The 18,138-nt window shown below is 40.7% G+C and overlaps 1 protein-coding gene across 2 annotated transcripts in view; it reads right to left on the reverse strand.

Moving 5' to 3' along the window:
- Nucleotides 1-1,035: 1,035 nt before the first annotated feature.
- The window catches only part of nup214 (nucleoporin 214), a 124,745-nt gene continuing 107,642 nt past the window's right edge, over nt 1,036-18,138 (reverse strand). For both annotated transcript variants that reach the window (XM_072240327.1, XM_072240326.1), the window contains exons 32-36: nt 17,611-17,754; nt 17,239-17,410; nt 10,080-10,222; nt 8,244-8,274; nt 1,036-1,395 (exon numbers count right to left, since the gene is read on the reverse strand). In XM_072240327.1, the coding sequence (XP_072096428.1) occupies nt 1,359-1,395; nt 8,244-8,274; nt 10,080-10,222; nt 17,239-17,410; nt 17,611-17,754 (527 nt within the window). In that variant the 3' untranslated portion in view covers nt 1,036-1,358. The remainder of the gene's footprint in view (nt 1,396-8,243; nt 8,275-10,079; nt 10,223-17,238; nt 17,411-17,610; nt 17,755-18,138) is intronic.

The raw sequence follows: 18,138 nt of genomic DNA on the forward strand, positions 1-18,138 counted from the left end.
GTAGCATTGCAATGCTCTACCACATTTTATTGAAGGGCTTAACCTTCTGACGAGCAATCAAGTAAACATGAAAAAACATGTTCAAAGACTCGCATCACTGCAGAGTAATCGAGTATTAAAAATAGGATTTATATTGTAGATAAAACAAAAATAGAAAATGCTGAAAATACCAAGCAGGTCTTGCTGCATCTATGCAAACAGAAACTGAGCCAACGTTTCAGGTCAGAGACCTTTGTCAGAAGTGAAAAGACGACAGAGGGCTTGTCTCTGACAAGGTAAAACTAGGGATAAGCTGTAAACCAGGGTACTTGGTCAATGAGAGAATAGAAGCAATTGGAGGGTGAGAACATAAGAATAAAGGAGATACAGAGCAGAAGTATAGACAAAGAAGGTCAGACTAGGCATATCCTCCACTCACAGAGATAAAAGCAAACTGAGCTAATATTACTGTTGGTGTCTGATACAGACTAAGAAAGTACTTTGAGGAACAGCACCTCACTGCAGCCTTCACCCAAGTTAATTTATTCTTTTTAATTCTGATGAAGGGTCTCTGACCTGAAACATTGACCCTATGTTTCTCTTCCCACAGATGCAGTCTGGCCTGTTAAGTACCTACAGCACCAGTTTTTTTTTAAGCTTTCTAGCATCAGCAGTTTGCTTTGATCTTCATTTACATTGCAACTATGAAGCAATTCAGAATATCATGAGATTGCAGGAAACATTAAACCACAGGATTTCAAATATATCTTTTGCTCTTGAACATAATTGTGCATCACTTCTAAGTTTACCACATTGTCCCTAGGGTCTTGCACATGATTTTAAAACTTAGCCTTTACAAAAATTCAAATTCTTCTTGTTGTCGATGGAGCAATGCACATTCTGAAATTGAATACTGCAAAATCTTCACAGAGGTGTTAGGAAAAGCAATATATTTGTATATCGTTCTGAGAAAAAAATGGAACATCGTGACTGTGGAAGACTTAAAAGGATAAAGGGTTAAACTTTCAGCAGCATCTCATCAACAAAAATGGGAAGTTAGGCCAAAATTAAAAAGAATTTTATTTGACAAAATACAGTATTTTTTATGACACCATGTGACATTGATTCCCCCCGCATGATTTCCTCAGGATATGACTTTGCCCTGTACTGCACAGTAACCTGTGAGTTCAAAGGCTTGCGTTTTTATTCACTGTAAATCGCACCAATTATGGTACCTCCTGTCGTACCAAATACCATTTCTTCATGTATATTTATATACATTATACAAGTATAAATGTTATATATAAATGTATACTTATATATGCATTATATATAACATAATATATTTTTTAATTATTCAAAGCAAAGTTGCATTGAATTCAGCCCCTCCATCCACTTGTGAATGACTGACCGGACCTGCAAAAGAGAAAAAGTATTGAGGAAAAATTAAACAAAGTCATTCATAATATCAGAGGTCAATGTGAAACCCAACAACCAACTCTAATTAATTACATCTTCGAGCAGCAGTGATATTTTAATGGGTGAAAATAATTACTTTATCAAAATGTGGTCTGCTTTTACGTCACTAAAGGCATTTTTCAAACTCTCAACTCAATTGCCTAATGTTTACTTCTTACTTCTTCTTCATTAATATGTAATACCTCAGTTAGTAGTAAAATAAGATAGCTGCTTTTCTGTGGAACAGACAAAATTTAAGATTTTATGAAAGTATTCAAATTTATATGGATTGTTGATAGAGGGAAGGGGGTAGGAGAAGAGAGGGCAAGGCAAAAGAATTTCCACAAGATTAGGGAAATTTATTTCAAAAATCACTATATTGGTTTCTGGTGTACTCTCTGTTGCTCCACCACCAACCCCCCAAAATATTGCACAAACCAGCTGAAAGTGAAAGGCAACATAAACCATCAAGTCCACTGAGAAAACACTGCTGCTTTAAGCAAATATATACAAAGGCAGCCCAACATTCAGTCAAGCAGTCTCTTGTCAGAGGCAATGAAAACTGGTCAATGAAGAGAGTGGGGAAGGAAAATGTAGTCCCCTTTTAAAATAACACTATTAACACTAAGAAATTCCTATTCAACCATCTCAAAGTGATCACTAGCAGTTAATCACAATTAGTCAAAAGATTTTGTCCCACCCCTGAGATAAGCACCCAAACAGTACATAAAGCATGGTATATTGTCAGTAACATTAGATTATGCCAATTACATTTTTATCTGAGGTGAATGGTCACATGAATGGCTCCAAGGTGCTACTTCAAAAGGCAAAGGAATTCTCTGTCATCTCCAATGTTTAGAATGAACTTCAAAGTATATTTAATTGGCTATGATGAACTTTGGAAAGAAAAGCACTGTAGAAATATCCTCCCCCACCCCCATCCCCCCAGCGGCATGTCCCTTCTCACCAGTGGCAACAGCAGGAGTTCAGTGCATGTCCACCACCACCCATCTGAAACAGCATATAAACATGGCTACTATTTCCTCTGCTTGATTCAGGGGTTTCTTCAGCCAACCTCAAACCTCAACTCCCGAAGTCGGCTGCCTCAACAAAGCCCAGAGATTAGAATTTGTATCACTCTTTAGATCCTGCAGTTTTGGGGAACACAAACCCATTTCTGATCACACTTATGGGTGTCCCAACTTTGAAGAATGGAAACTATAACATTGAAAGGCCAGTTCGGTAACCAGTAACTATGAGTATGTGTTGCAATAACATTTTAAACTTTGTTTCAGGACATACATTCAGTTCTTAGACCACTTCCTTTTTTAAGAAGCTAACTCACTTTGAGAAAATATTAGAGGAAACAAGAGTTAGCACTTTCATTTGACAGCCAGAATAGGCTGTAAATTTATACAATTATACCAGTGCTGAAGAAGAATGTGGTAGCCTGCCTCAATGACTATCATCCAGCTGCACTTGCATCCATCCACTGTAATGAAGTGCTTTGAGAGGCTGGTGATGAGACACATCAACTCCTGCCTGAAAAGTGACTTGGATCCACTCCAATTTGCTGACCGTCACAACAGGTTAACAACAGATGACATTTCACTGGTTCTCCACTCAACCCTGGAACATCTGGACAGCAAACATGCATACATCAGGATGTTCTTCATCGACTACAGTTCGGTATTCAACACTATCATTCCCTCAAAACTAATCAATACGCTTTAAGACCGTGGCCTCAATACCTCCTTGTGTAATTGGATCCTGGACTCCCTCATTTGCAGACCCCAGTCAGTTCAGACTGGGAACAAGATCACCTGCACAATCTGCATCAGCACAGGTGCACCACAAGGCTGTGTGCTTAGCCCCTGATCTACTCGCTTTATACTTAAGACTGTGAGGCTAAGCACAGCTCCAGTACTATATTTATGCTTGCTGACGACACCACTGTCGTTGGCTGAATCAAAGGTGGTGACGAATCAACATATAGGAGGGAGAGTGAAAATCCAGCTGAGTGGTGCCACAACAACTACCTCTTTACTGGAGCTGATTATTGACTTAAGGAGGGGGAAACTAGAGGTCCAAGCACCAGTCCTCATTGGGGGATCAGTGGTGGTGAGGGTCAGCAACTTCAAATATCCCCAGTGATCTCATTCCAGAGGATCTGTTCTAGGTCAATCACATAAATGCCATTACAAAGAAAGCATGGCAGTACTCTACTTCCTTAGAAGTTTGCAAAGATTCAGCATGACATTTAAAACTTTGATAGATGTGTGGTAGAGAGTATACTGACTCATGGCATCACCGACTGGTGTGGAAACTACAATGCCCCTAAAATGGAAAAGCCTGCAAAAAATAGTGGATACGGCCCAGTCCATCACGGGTAAAGCCCTTCCCACTACTGAGCTCATCTTCATGGAGTGCTGTCAAAGGAAAGCAGCATCAAGGTTTCCCAGCATCCAAATCATGCTCACTTCTCGCTGCTGCCATCAGGAAGGAGGTACAGGAGCCTCAGGACCCACACCACCAGGTTCAGGAATAGTTACTACCCGTCAACCATCAGGCTCTTGTACCAGAGGGGGTAACTTCACTTGCTCCATCACTGAGTGGTTCCCAGAACCTATGGACTCACTTTCAAGGACTATCATCTCATATACTTGATATTTATTGCTTATTTATTATTATTATTCCTTTTGTACTTGCAGTTTGTCTTTTGCACATTAGTTGTTTGTCCCATTACCTGCAGCCTTTCATTGATTCTATTGTTTCTTAGATTTACTGCGTATGTCCGCAAGAAAATGAATCTCAAGGTTGTATATGGTGATATATCTGTGTACTTTGATAATAAATTTACTTTGAACTTTCAACAATTCTATGATTTTTGCCTCTCCTGGTCTGCTTCTGAAATTCTTCACTGGAACAAGGCCAGAGTGGATTTGTGTACTGTATCTTAGTTTTGATATTCCAAAGTGGGTTTCTACCACTTTCAAAAAGTGACAGTATTACAGTTTTCATAGTATCCAAGATAAAGTGGGAAGTTGTTACTATAAAAAATATTGTTCAGTTGAATTGGGTAATTCTGAATGGAGCAGTTTCTGTTACAGTGTGTGTGTGTGTGTGTGTGTGTATGTATATAAATAAAATAAAGGGATCTGAGGCTCATTTTCTGACGAATGCTTGTCTTTGTTTCATATTATTTTACATAAATCCAATTTTATCTACAAGGCGTACTTGCCAAAGCAAATTGTCAATTTTGTCTCAATCTATCACTATCAATGAAGACTGCACAAGGTGTTCTATTCACCATTAAAAAAAAAACCCAAAGCAGGAGGTCAATATTCGATGAAGCATATTTTGATGATACAGATTTAGAGTATGTGCCCATTTGCAGGGGATTGCAAAGATTTAAAAAAAAATCCAGTAAGGAATCTAAAAAAATACCTCTATACAGAGTGATTGAAATGTGAACCCCATTGACACCTGGTAAAGTTGAAGATTGAATGGAAGTGAGATAAATGTATAAGAGAGAAAGCAACTCAATATCTTGACAATGCATATAAGAAGCCTATGCATACAGAGCATAAACACCATCCTTGCTGAATGAGGCTAAATGGGCTGTTTCTGTGTTTGGGACATTGTAGTATTACATGATTTTCAATTAAGGTTTAGTGCACCAAGCATTCAATCCGAGACTTAGACATCATTATTATTATATTTAAGATGCACATTTGAATTGATGATGATCGAATTGGAGGTATATAAAGATTATCACTGAGACAATTCTCTGGAGAAAGCACAACAACCACTTAGTTTATATTATTTGATTTGCATATTTTTTTCTTTGGTCTGCAGAGTTACTTATGATTGAAGCACCTCCTCTAGTTTTCTGCTGAGATCTTCCACTAGAAATGGGCGAGGTGGCCTCAGGGGTATCAGTTCTTTTTGGGTATTTGGGCATCAGCGATTGGCCAGCATTTATTACCTATCCTGATTTCTGTGGGAAAGTGCTGATGAGGACCCTTCTATAACCACTGCTGTAACTTTTGGTGAAGGTATTTCTACAGTGCTGCTGGACAGTGAGCTCCAGTACTTAAACATAGTAATGATGATTGACCCAAGTCTCAATGATGTACAATTTGGAGAAGAACGTGTCACCATGTATCTGCTGCCTTCATCCTCTGGGTGGCAGAGGTTGTAGATTTATCAGATGTTGTAGTAGCGCAGGCAAATAACTTTATACACAAGGCACACTGCAACCACTGTATGTGAGCATGGAGAGTGTGGTTGATAGGTGTCAATCAATCAATCAAGCAGCTGAATAGCATTCTCAAGCTTCTTGAGAGGTGCTGGCGCTCAATCACAGGCAATTAAAGAGTATTCCACCAGACTCTTTGTGCTTTGTAAATTGTAGGGAAGAACTTTGGTGACAGGAGATGAGGCGCTTGTCACAGGATACCCAGCCTCTGACTTGCTTCACCTTATTTTTCAGAACAGATTTCCATAAATTCAATTTAAATGAGCCCAAGGCAGCAAAAATTCAGTGGCTAAATAAAGCATGATTAGATAAATCAAAATAAAATGGACATACCCTGACAAACTTGACTGTCCAAATAAGCCCATTGTCTCCGCCTGCTCCTATCCCACTGAACTCCATTCTATCCCCCTTGGTTCAGTCCTTTCCCACCTACATCTGCGACACTTCACATGCTCTTGATCTCCTAAACAACTTTCAATTCTCTGGGCCTGACAACCGCATTTTCACCATGAATAACCAATCCCAATACACTTCTATCCCCCATCAAGAAGGTTTTAAAGCTCTCTGCTTCTTTCTCAACAAAAGACCCAACCAGTTCCCCTCCATCACCACCTTCCTCCATCCGGCAGAACTGGTCCTCGCCCTCAACAACTTCTCCTTTTGCCCTTCCACTTTCTCCAAACTTGAGAGGTTGTCACGGGCCTCAGCTGGACTTGACTTTTTGTCGGGTACACGGAACAGTCCATATTCAGGCCTTCCTAGGAAACGCTCTCCAACATTTTCTGCACTACCTTGACAACTACATTGGCACTGCTTCATGCACCCATGCTGAGCTTGTCAATTTCATTCACTTTGCCTTCAACTTCCACCCTGCCCTTAAATTCATTCGGTCCATTTCTGACACTTGTCTCCCCTTCCTCAAACTCTGTCTCCAGCTCTGGAGACAAACTGTCTACCAACATCTTTTATAAACCAACTGATTCCTATGGCTATCATAACCATACTTCTTCCCACCCTGAAACATCTTCTGTTTATTCATTTGAGTTCCTCCAGCATTTTATGTGTGCTGCTCTGGATTTCCAGCATCTCTTATGTTTATGATTAGAAAAAAATCCCATCAGAGGACCAGCGCACTGTACACCACAGGTTTGCAATCTGAAAGCTGCAGTGTAGGAAACACAGCGAAAATTGGATTTTGACTGTTCCTGATATAAAGGGACAATTGCTCAGAATTTAAATCATAGAACCAAGCTCTTTGATCCAAATGGTCTATCCAAGGGCATATACTGGAGAAGAGTTCTCTCCAACCTCAGTCTGAGGAGAGTTAAATGGGCAGAATAAAGTCACCAGTTACAATATAATGGAATTATTGAACATTATAATTACAGAATCATGATGAGAGATAACATAACGATTTCACTAAAATGAGAAGTAATCATTGAATTATAATCTGAGAGCAGATGATTGTGAAAGGTTGAGGGTTATTGCTTAATTTGCACTATAAAACAGTTGTTTTAGCCCTGTGTGTTGGTTTCAACATAGATAAGGCTGATGACTTAGTTAGTTGGTTAGGGTCAAATGCACTAGCCTGCAGTCAAGCACATGTTCATCATGGCTCACACCATGGCAATAAGTAGATCGGAATTAAGAACCAAGTTATAAAGACAAATTACAGATTTAAGAATTTGCACTGTTCAACAACGTATCGATCTGAAGTCTGTTATAATAATGTTTAAATTACAAGTAAATTATTAGTGGGTCTTTCCTGGAAATGACCTAACCACTTAGCAGCCAAACCAACTAAACAAATTTTAAATCTATTTGAAATAGATGTGTGATATTTTACTTCACAACTACACTACTTCAAAGGATAGTGACAAATATTGATCGATAATGTAGCACTTGTATAATGTATTGAAAGCAAAATGTAAGTATCCATCATTGTTTGAATTATCTGCCATCTCAGAAAAACCACAGTCATGTAGACAAAGAGTGGGAGAATTCTACTGAAAGAAAAAAGATTAACTTATTATTTATACTCTGAAACTTTGGTCTGCGCAAGAGAAAAATCATACTCAACTCTCAACTCATGCGAACAAATTCACACTCCACATTAACCAAATAACAATGGTTATTCACCCTATGTTTTGAAAAGAAGATCCAATTTATTCAGTTGCTTCCTTATTCCTACGCTAAGCCTCCAGAAATTCAAGAACAAGAAAATGATATTAATTTGTTAAGTCTTTAGCCTTCCATCTCCTAACAGTTGTATAATAAAGTATGTTCCTCCACAGATTAATTCTTTATTGAATTTAGAAACAAGATATCAAAACAGAACAATTCTCTTAAAGCAGAAACAGAAAATAACAGATACACAGTTTAAAACAAGTTAAAACATCTGTAATGTAAAACTGGGAAACATGTCTTTTAGCCCGTAAAGGCTTGGTCACATTTTTTGTAGCTTCAGCTTGTTCAGCAGGCAAGGGTTAATACGATTCCAGGTTCTGGTATCAGTTAGAAATGAACTTTCAGCCTCATTACTTACTGATTTGTGGATCCAAAACCACTTCCAAACCCTGCAAATAATGAAAGAACATTCAAAAAATTAGTTTTGCTGTGAACAGATTTATCCCAACACTCATATAAAAGGAAGAAAACTTTGTATTTCGGGAGTACTTTTCACAATATTAGGACGACTGCAACAATTCAAGTTTGCTGGGAAAGTTATCAGAATATTTTAAAAAATGAATTGCTTCATACATCCATTCAATTTGTTATTGGCTAGTCTCCTCAACACCATGCTGTGTCCCATCCCACATACCTTGAAATCCCTGATGTCAAAAACCTTATGAATCTTTATCCTGACTATACTCAGTAGCTAAACGTGGTTAGCTCTTCACAGCAGACTCACAATCCTGTAAGTTAAGATCTTTTCCCCCTATCTTTGTAACTCTTCCTCAAAAGGGGATTGAAACAACCTTTGAATAACTGTAAGGCAGAAGGGAAAAAGATTACTGATGAACAAGGAGGTAAAAGGACTCGAGGGATAAAAGTGCAAGGTTAGAAATATAACCAGATAAGGCATGATCTTTTTGAATGGCAGACACAGTCAGTGTCCTTCTGCTGTTCCAAATCCAAATGTGCCTGCCCCAAATTCTTATCCTTAGATAATGAACTAAACCATCTCAACTAACCAAAAACTCTGGAATTCTCTCCTTAACCTACCTTTAAGATGCTTGTTATATAGTTTCTCAATCACCAAGGCGTCGTTCATCCTCCCTAACATCACAGTGTCATATTTTCTTTGATAATGTTCTCTATCTAGGGATATGCTACTGTTCTAGTGATAGTTAATATTTTTTACTGAATATTGACCTGCGAATCAATAATCACTTTCTGGAACTGAACAGGTTAAGGAACAAGCAAAATGGAAGATGCTGTATTAAGTTCAAAAACTCCAAAAAGTGCTCATTCTGTAATTCTTTTTAAACCTGCAGCATACCAAAGAACCGAACTTTCACTCAGTCAAGTACAGAACAGCCAGCTGTCATGGTGCATGTGGGTACCAATGACATGGGAGGGATGGGGAGGCAAGTAAAACTGAATGAGGTCCTACAAGCTGAATTTAGAGAGATAAAGGTAATCTCAGGATTGCTATCTGTGTCACATCCTTGTCAGAGTAGGAACAGCAGAATAGTTAGGCTGAATATATGGCTTGAGCGGTGGTGCAGGAGGGACACAATGATTAATTAAATCTAAAAGGACAATGAGAGCAAGGGCACTTCATCTGAATGCCCATAGCGGCCATTACAGAAATATGACTACAGGGTGGAAATGACCCAATTAAACATCTCAGGGTATTGGGTTAAAGCACACTTATGTGTATGGGACAGTTCTGGTCTCGATATTACAGAGAGGATAAAGAAAGAGCAAGAAGAACTTACAAAGTTAATAGCAGAAATGAGTGAGTAAAATCCATCAGCAAATATTGAATGGGCTGGTTCCAGGAAATTAATTGAAGACTGGCCTCAAAAGAGGTTTTAAAATTATGAAAAGATTGTAGGGTAGTTATTTCCAAATCCAGGAGGTACAACTGTAAAAAGCCACCAATAAGCCCATCGAAAACTTCTGATCCAGCCTGTAGTGCAAATGCTAAACTTGCAGAAATCTGAGGCAAACAGTACAAACGTCTTTAGTAGCAAGATAGATTAACAACTGAGAAAGAGATGAGGAGAAAATATGCAGAGAGCATTACATTAAAGAGGGGTAGAAACTAAAAAGCAGCAAAAGCCAACTGGACGGACAGGTCTGTTGTGCCGTAAAATGCTGAAACACAAAACTATTCACAACGAACTTCAGCTGAAAGCATGGCAGTTCTTACCGCCTCCACTAGATCCAAAGCCTGAAAAGCTTGTTCCTTGTGTGCCAAATGCTGATCCCTGTTGTGATACAGATCCAAATGTTGCAGCACTGGATTGATTTGCTAGGCTTCCAAAGGTCTGTGCACTGGGATTGTTTGCAAAACTGTGTTAAATAAAATAACAATTCTTAGAAATTATTTATAATTGAAGTATAATTGAACTTTCAATATAGAGTCCTAAAGCAACATGGCAATTAATCCTTAATATGTAACTGTTTCTCTTTCCATACATGCACCTGCTGAGCTTTTCCAACATTTTCTTTGCCATTTATGCCATGCGATCTTAATATCTAATTATTAGGATGTTAACTTCACTGGCAAAGCCTGCGATTATTTCTGAGCTCAAGGTACTCAACAGGCAGTGCTGGCCTTGCTCTTGACTTACTCATGTTGATTTGGTAAAGGCTCACCAACAATGGTATTCACTGCTGAATTCCAGGATTCTGCCCCAGTAAAGATGAAATATTCTTGTCCATGTAGGTTAAAATAAATACTACGGAGAAAAATAGTAAATACACAGACAGAAACCAATGAACCAGCAAGCCATTTGCAGCAACACACATCAAAGTTGCTGGTGAACGCAGCAGGCCAGGCAGCATCTCTAGGAAGAGGTGCAGTCGACGTTTCAGGCCGAGACCCTTCGTCAGGACTAACTGAAGGAAGAGTGAGTAAGGAATTTGAAAGTGGGAGGGGGAGGGGGAGATCCAAAATGATAGGAGAAGACAGGAGGGGGAGGGATGGAGCCAAGAGCTCGAAAGGTGATAGGCAAAAGGGATACGAGAGGATCATGGGACAGGAGGTCCAAGAAGAAAGACAAGGAGGGGGGGACCCAGAGGATGGGCAAGGGGTATATTCAGAGGGACAGAGGGAGAAAAAGGAGAGTGAGAGAAAGAATGTGTGTATAAAAATAAGTAACAGATGGGGTACGAGGGGGAGGTGGGGCATTAGCGGAAGTTAGAGAAGTCGATGTTCATGCCATCAGGTTGGAGGCTACCCAGACGGAATATAAGGTGTTGTTCCTCCAACCTGATCCATCCTCTGGGTCCCGCCCCCCCCTCCTTGTCTTTCTTCCCGGACCTCCTGTCCCATGATCCTCTCGTGTCCCTTTTGCCTATCACCTGTCCAGCTCTTGGCTCCATCTCTCCCCCTCCTGTCTTCTCCTATCATTTTGGATCTCCCCCTCCCCCTCCAACTTTCAAATCCCTTACTCACTCTTCCTTCAGTTAGTCCTGACGAAGGGTCTCGGCCTGAAACGTCGACTGCACCTCTTCCTACAGATGCTGCCTGGCCTGCTGCGTTCACCAGCAACTTTGATGTGTGTTGCTTGAATTTCCAGCATCTGCAGAATTCCTGTTGTTTGCGTTTTTAAAGCCATTTGCAGGGCTATTTGGAGGTTGCACTACTGCTGTGCCATTCTTCAAAGTCTTCTATCCTTCTGGGTGGAGGTTAGTGGGGGACTTATGGAAGTGATTTGCCTCCTTAGCCTTTGAAATACTGGGACATGGACTCGCTGAAAAGAACATCTCACACACTCAGATGAACACCTCTCACGAAATGTGAATTCAGCTCAAAACGGCACTCAGGAAGACCATAAGTCCAAGGAGCAGAATTAGGCCATTTACTCCACCAAGTCTGCTCCACCATTCAATCATGGCTGATCCTCCTCCCCCCCCCCCCACCCCCATGCCCTGGCCTTCTCCTTGTAACCTTTGATGACATGCCCTATCTGCTTTAAATACTGTACACTCAATGACCTGGCCTCCACAGCTGCCTGTGATAACAATTTCCACATATTCTCTGGCTAAAGAAATTTCTCCACATCTCCATTTTAAAAGGACGCCCCTCTATCCTGAGGGTTTTCCCTCTCGTCCAAGACTCCCCCACCACGGGAAACATCCTTTCCACATCTTACTCCATCCAGGTCTTTCAACATTCAAAAGTTTTCAATAAGATCCCCCCCCCCCATCCTTCTAAATTCCAGCGAGTATAGACCCGTCATCAAATGTTCCTCATATAACCCTTCCATTCACAGAATCATCACTGTGAACCTCCTCTGAACCCTCTCCAATGCCAGCGCATCTTTTCTTAGATAAGGAGCCCAAAACTGTTCACAATACTCAAGGTGAGGCCTCACCAGTACCTTATAAAGCCTCAGCATCACATCCCTGCTCTTGTATTCTAGACCTCTTGAAATAAATGCTAACATTGCATTTGTCTTCCTCACCTCTGACTCTACCTGCAAGTTAACTTTTAGCGTGTTCTGCACAAGAACTCCCAAGTCCCTTTGCATCTCAGATTTTTGGATTTTCTCCCCGTTTTAGAAAACAGTCTGCACATTTATTTCTACTACCAAACCGCATGACCATGCATTTTCCAACATGGTATTTCATTTGCCACTTTTTTGCCCAATCTCCTAATCTGTCTAAATCCTTCTGCAGCCTTCCAGTTTCCTCAACACTACATGCCCACCACCTTTCTTCAAGTCACCTGCAAAATTGGTAACAAAGCCATTTATTCCATCATCTAAATCATTGATATACAGAATAAAAAGAAACGATCCCAACACTGACCACTGCGGAACACCACTAGTTACTGCTAGCCAACCTAAAAGGATAGTTTTATTCCCACTCGCTACCTCCTACCAATCAGCCAGTGCTCTAACCATGCCAGTAACTTTCCTGTAATACCTTGGGCTCTTAATTTGGTAAGCAACCTCATGTATGGCACCTTGTCAAAGGCCTTCTGGAAATCCAAATATACAACATCCGCCACATCCCCTTTATCAATCCTACTTGTAATCCCCTCAAAGAGTTCAACGGATTTGCCAGGCAAGATCTTCCCCCAAGGAAACCATGCTGACTTTGTCCTATCTTGTCCTGCATCACCAAGTCATCCATAACCTCCTCTTTAACAACTGACTCCAACATCTTCCCAACCACTGAGGTCTATAATTTCCTTTCTGCTGCCTTCCTCCTTTTTTAAAGAGTGGAATGAAATTTGCAATTTTCCAGTCCTCCAGTACCATGCCAGAGTCCAATGATTTTTGAAAGATCATTACTAATGCCTCCACAATCTCTACCACTACCTCTTTCAGAACCCTAGGGTGCAGTTCATCTGTTCTGGGCGACTTACATATTAAGCATTCAGATTTCTGCAAAGCATGTTCTCTCCTGCACAAAGCCTTGCTGATTATCTATGTTTTACCAGAAGTGAGTGGATACTATCCCTAAGGCTCTTTCCAATTTCCTTACCATTGATGGAAGTGTCATGGCCATAACTTCCTGGTTTGTCTCTATTGCCTTTCTAAACAGAGGAATAATGTTTGTTATTCTCCAGTCCTCTGAGACTTTGCCTGTGGCTTAAGGGGATACAGAGATTTCTGTCAAAGCTTCCGCAATCTCCATTCTTGCCTCTCTCAATTATCGTAGTCTTTGACATCAATGCAGGAGTTCTTTAGAGCAGAATCCTTGACCCAGCTATCTTCAGCAGTCTCAATGACCTTGCCTCTACATATTGGTCCAGAAATCAGAATGTTGGCTATATTTGTAGTTGTGTGGAGTTCTGGTGACCGTATTACAGGAAGTGTGTGGAAGCTCTGGAAAAGATGTAGAGGAGGTTCACAGGATGTTACCTGGATTTGAAAATTCTGGTTGCAAGGAGAGGTTGGACAAACTTGGGTCATTTTCTCTGGAGCATCAGAGGCTGAGAAGTGACCTGATAGTAGCGTGTAAAATACTGACAGACATGGATAGAGTAGAAAAAGTGTATTTTTCCCCAGGGTGCCAATGTCAAATACTAGAGGGCAAAGCTTTAAAGTGAGAGGGGTAAAATTTAAAGGAGAATTATGAGGCAAGATTCATTTGACACAAAGAATGGCTGATGCCAGACAAAGTGGAAGCAGATATAATAGCAATACTTAAGAAGAAATCACATTGGCGCATGATCAGGCAGAGATTGTTTGTACAGGCAGATGGGATTAGCTTATATGGATATCATGGTCATCAGTCATCTTTCTACAAGTTATGCCAAATGTTGCCTTGACATCAGGGCAATCTCTCTTAACTCTAGATTTATGTATATGTATATGCTTGGAGCACGGACATAACCAGATCAGAATAGGAGGAACTCAACTAAGCAGTAAAAGGAAAATTACTGAATAAATCAGAGCTTTCATCACTTCATTGATGACTGATGGTAAGCAGTCAAAAGCTAGGGACATGCTGAAGGCAAGGACATAATTGGTCAACTGTCCACTTTGTTGAGGAGTTACTGGTAGTGCAACTGTGATAAATATATTTAATACAAGATGTAGTCCAAATACTATAGTTGAGATGTTATGAAGGATCTTAGCCTTTGTAACAGTGAGGAATGGGTTTGCTGGAAAGGAGGAAACAAACTGTGACTGCTTCACTGCAGCTATGGTGTGCAGGTAGTGGAGGGAATGAATGCTTAAGATGCCGAACGGAGTACCAGTCAACTAATCATCTTCATCCTTGAAGATGACAACATTGTTTGGTGTTAGAACTGCACTCATACAAGTGAGCAGATTGCAATTCTATTATGATCTTGGCATAGATTGCAGATAGAGGAACATCATTTGGCCCAGAATACTAGGCCACCAGTGTGGTGCTGTGATCGCAGTATTGATGTGATGGGCTCTGTTAAGTTTCTGCTCAATGATGCACCCAAAATGTTAAAGGTGAGGAAGCCAGCTATGATATGACCATTGAATGTCAAAGACAACTTGCCTGGCAGTTTCTGGCCACAAGTACTCCATCCTATTATCAGTCAATTATTCAATGCAAGCAGGGACCGTGTCATTTGCTGATGAGTTGCAAACAGAATTAAACATAGTGAAGTCATCAGCAAATACCCCTGCTTGACATTGATAAAGCAGCCAAAGATATTGGGCCCAGGAATCTGCCCAAGCTTCACCTGCAATGATCCCTTTGGTCACAGATGATTCACTTCCAAAACAAAAAAAACACTTGCCTTTGTACTGTTTGTAGTTCCAGCTGTCAGTTCAAGTTCAAGTTTAATTGTTATTCAGCCATACATGAATACATCAACACGAAACAGTGTTACTCCAGGGCCAAGGTACAAAACACAGTACCAACAGTCAAGCACAGCACATACAAGACAGCAGTAAAACACAGTCACACAAAAAATATTTAGTCCAAGCCTGAGTCCATGAATGTTGCAGCAGTCTGCAGTTAAACACAATACAGCTTGTCTTCTGCCAAGTGAGCACTTGGGGGCAGCACCGACTCCAGCATGGATGCCACGTCACTCAGGTGGAGTACCTGACTTCGATGCCCGTCCACAGGTGACACTGTGGCTTGAGACCTAGTCCTCACTACAACCAAGGCCACACTGCCCCCTAGCTGTTCGCCACTGGACTTAACAGCATTCCATATCTATGTCCAACAGGGTCTTGTGATCACAAGAAAAGCGACTAAGATGATCATTCACTGTTCAACTGCACACCTCTGCGCACCGACACCTCTCTGCCCCAGGCAGTAGCAAGGTCTACATCAAGTCCAGCTACACTGCCAATGACCAATCCACTGATGGGGTAGACCTGCAGTACTTTTAACTTCTTAATGTCCAGCAGGGTCTTGTGATCATAAGTGATACGTTTAAAAAAGACAATAAGACCTTAGGTTGACCCCTGCAGAAGTTGCTGCATTTGAGTGTGCTGCCATCTTACTGGAAGTACATAGATTGGAGTTTTAGAGTGTTTAGTGACCCTTCTTATCAGAGTTCCTTGAAATCATGTTCTCAAGTGCTGCCTTGACATCAAGTCATACTTGCCTCTCCTCTGGAACTTAAGCTCTTTGGTTCTAGTTGGACTAATGCAGCCATAAGGTTTGAAGCAGAACGGTCCTGGTAAGATGGAATTGAGCATTGGTTTGCTTGACGGTACAGCCAGGAACACGTGGGCACCACAGTAGCACAGTGGTTAGCATAATAATATTACAGTTGGAGCTTGGAGTTCAATTCTGTCACTGTCTGTAAGGAGTCTTTGTACATCCTCCCCATGGAATTTCCCTGGGTGTTCCGGTTTCCTCCCACAGTCCAAAGACATACCAGGTATGTTAACTGGTCATTGTAAATTGTCTTATGATTAGGTTAGGGTTAACTGGGGCTGCTGGGGATTGCTGGGGTGGCATGGCTCAAAGGGCTGGAAGGGGCTACTCCGCCCTGTACTGCTAGATAAACAAACAAATAACACTATCCACTTTTCTGATTGGGTAGTAATTATAGCAAGATTCGCTCAGTTTTTTGTAACTGAGACAATTTTCCACCTGTCAGATGGATGTCAATGTTGAAACAATATTGGAAAAGCAATGTTGAAACAATATTGGAAAAGCTTAGCTAAGTGTGGCTGGGATGTTGTCTGGTCCCACAGTCTTCATCCAATTCTCTCAGTTGTTTCTTGACAGCATATGGAGTCAACTAAATCACTTGAAGACTGATTTCTGTGGTGTGAACAATTGTAGAGGAAGCAGTGATCCACATCCCACTTTTGTATTACTGAGTTGCCATGTCATAGAACAGTCCCACCAGTCCCATTCCCCTTTCTTATTATCTTCCACATACCCAAAAACTCCCCAAAGCTAGTTCTTGTCTAAGGAAGAATTTAATCACAGTCTTAAAATTTTCAACTTATCACCTTAAACAGCATTTTTCATTGTAGAGGGAGGGAATGGATGTGTGTACAGGGCCCCAGATTTCCAGCACCTCACACCTGACTACCCAGCTCTAATTTTAAGGTAATCTTCTTAACCTTCAATATTTTAATTCAATCTCTTTATTAATCTGTACTAACCTAGTGCACACAATCTGACTAGTGAAGCAAGATAAACTGCAAAACTGAATGTAGGGATTATGGTTTACAAGGCTAATTTTGTTGTATATTAAACCGAGCTTCCCTTCAGATCAGGAGAATCTTGCAAATAACAACGTCAATTGTAGGTTATTCAAATAAAATATACATTTCTCTTCAATTCTACTCATGTCATGAAATTTTCATATAGAACAATGATTGCATATTATACACAACATCATTCAGAAATCAGATCCTCCCATCCCAACACCAAATATATCTGAAGCTTACCCAAACCCTCCAGCACTGGCAGCTGCTGTTCCTTCACCGAACACCTTGCCTCCTGAGGAACCCATAGGAGATGAAAAAGCTGGTGACCCGCCAAACGCTGGTGATCCACCGAAAGTTGGGGCACCCCCGAAGGCTGGAGAACTGCCAAACACTGGCGCAGCACCAAAACTACCTAAGCAGAAAAGTGAGACATTGTGATGGAAGAAATATACATATTTGATCACTCAATTACCAAAAATTGAGAACATTTAAAGATAAGCTTAAATATGCCATTTAAGCTTCATCATCACCTTCCCCAAATCACAGCCTCCTCTCCCATCAAAGCCCTTTTTAGAAAATACCACCATGCCTCAAAAGACCTGTATTCATCACCTGCAGGTTTTGGTGGAGTGGAAAAGGAGCCAAATCCTTGGGATGCAACACTAGAGCCAGCACTGAATGAGCCTGGAGACTTCTGGTCTGCTCCAAAAGTGCCAAAAGCCTTAGCACCGCTGTTCCCGAACAGACTGGATGCATCTGTAAGGAAAAGGCACTTCAGCATAGCTACAAGTCAAAACCACTTGGCATTACTCTCTCATTTTAGGTCCCATCATATATCTTGTTTGATTGATATAAGGAGATCCGATTATTAGTTGATTATTTAAGAGTCAGGATTATTCTGTCAGTTCTGTGCCCTATTTAATTGCTGAATGATAGGCAAGTTCTCACAGCAAATTTTTTCCACAAAGAGAATGAGATCTTACTGGATTACTTGGTTGATTTTACTAGGTGAACACCTTATACTACTACAAAGAGTTCTATTGCAATGCTTTTTAACCTCTAGTTTCATGCCTTGTCTCAAAGTTGATGCATCTATCACACAATACTGCATTAAAGAGGCAGGCCAGGATATGCGCTTGC

This window comes from Mobula birostris, chromosome 22, assembly GCF_030028105.1.
Source record: "Mobula birostris isolate sMobBir1 chromosome 22, sMobBir1.hap1, whole genome shotgun sequence".
Taxonomy (NCBI): domain Eukaryota; kingdom Metazoa; phylum Chordata; class Chondrichthyes; order Myliobatiformes; family Myliobatidae; genus Mobula; species Mobula birostris.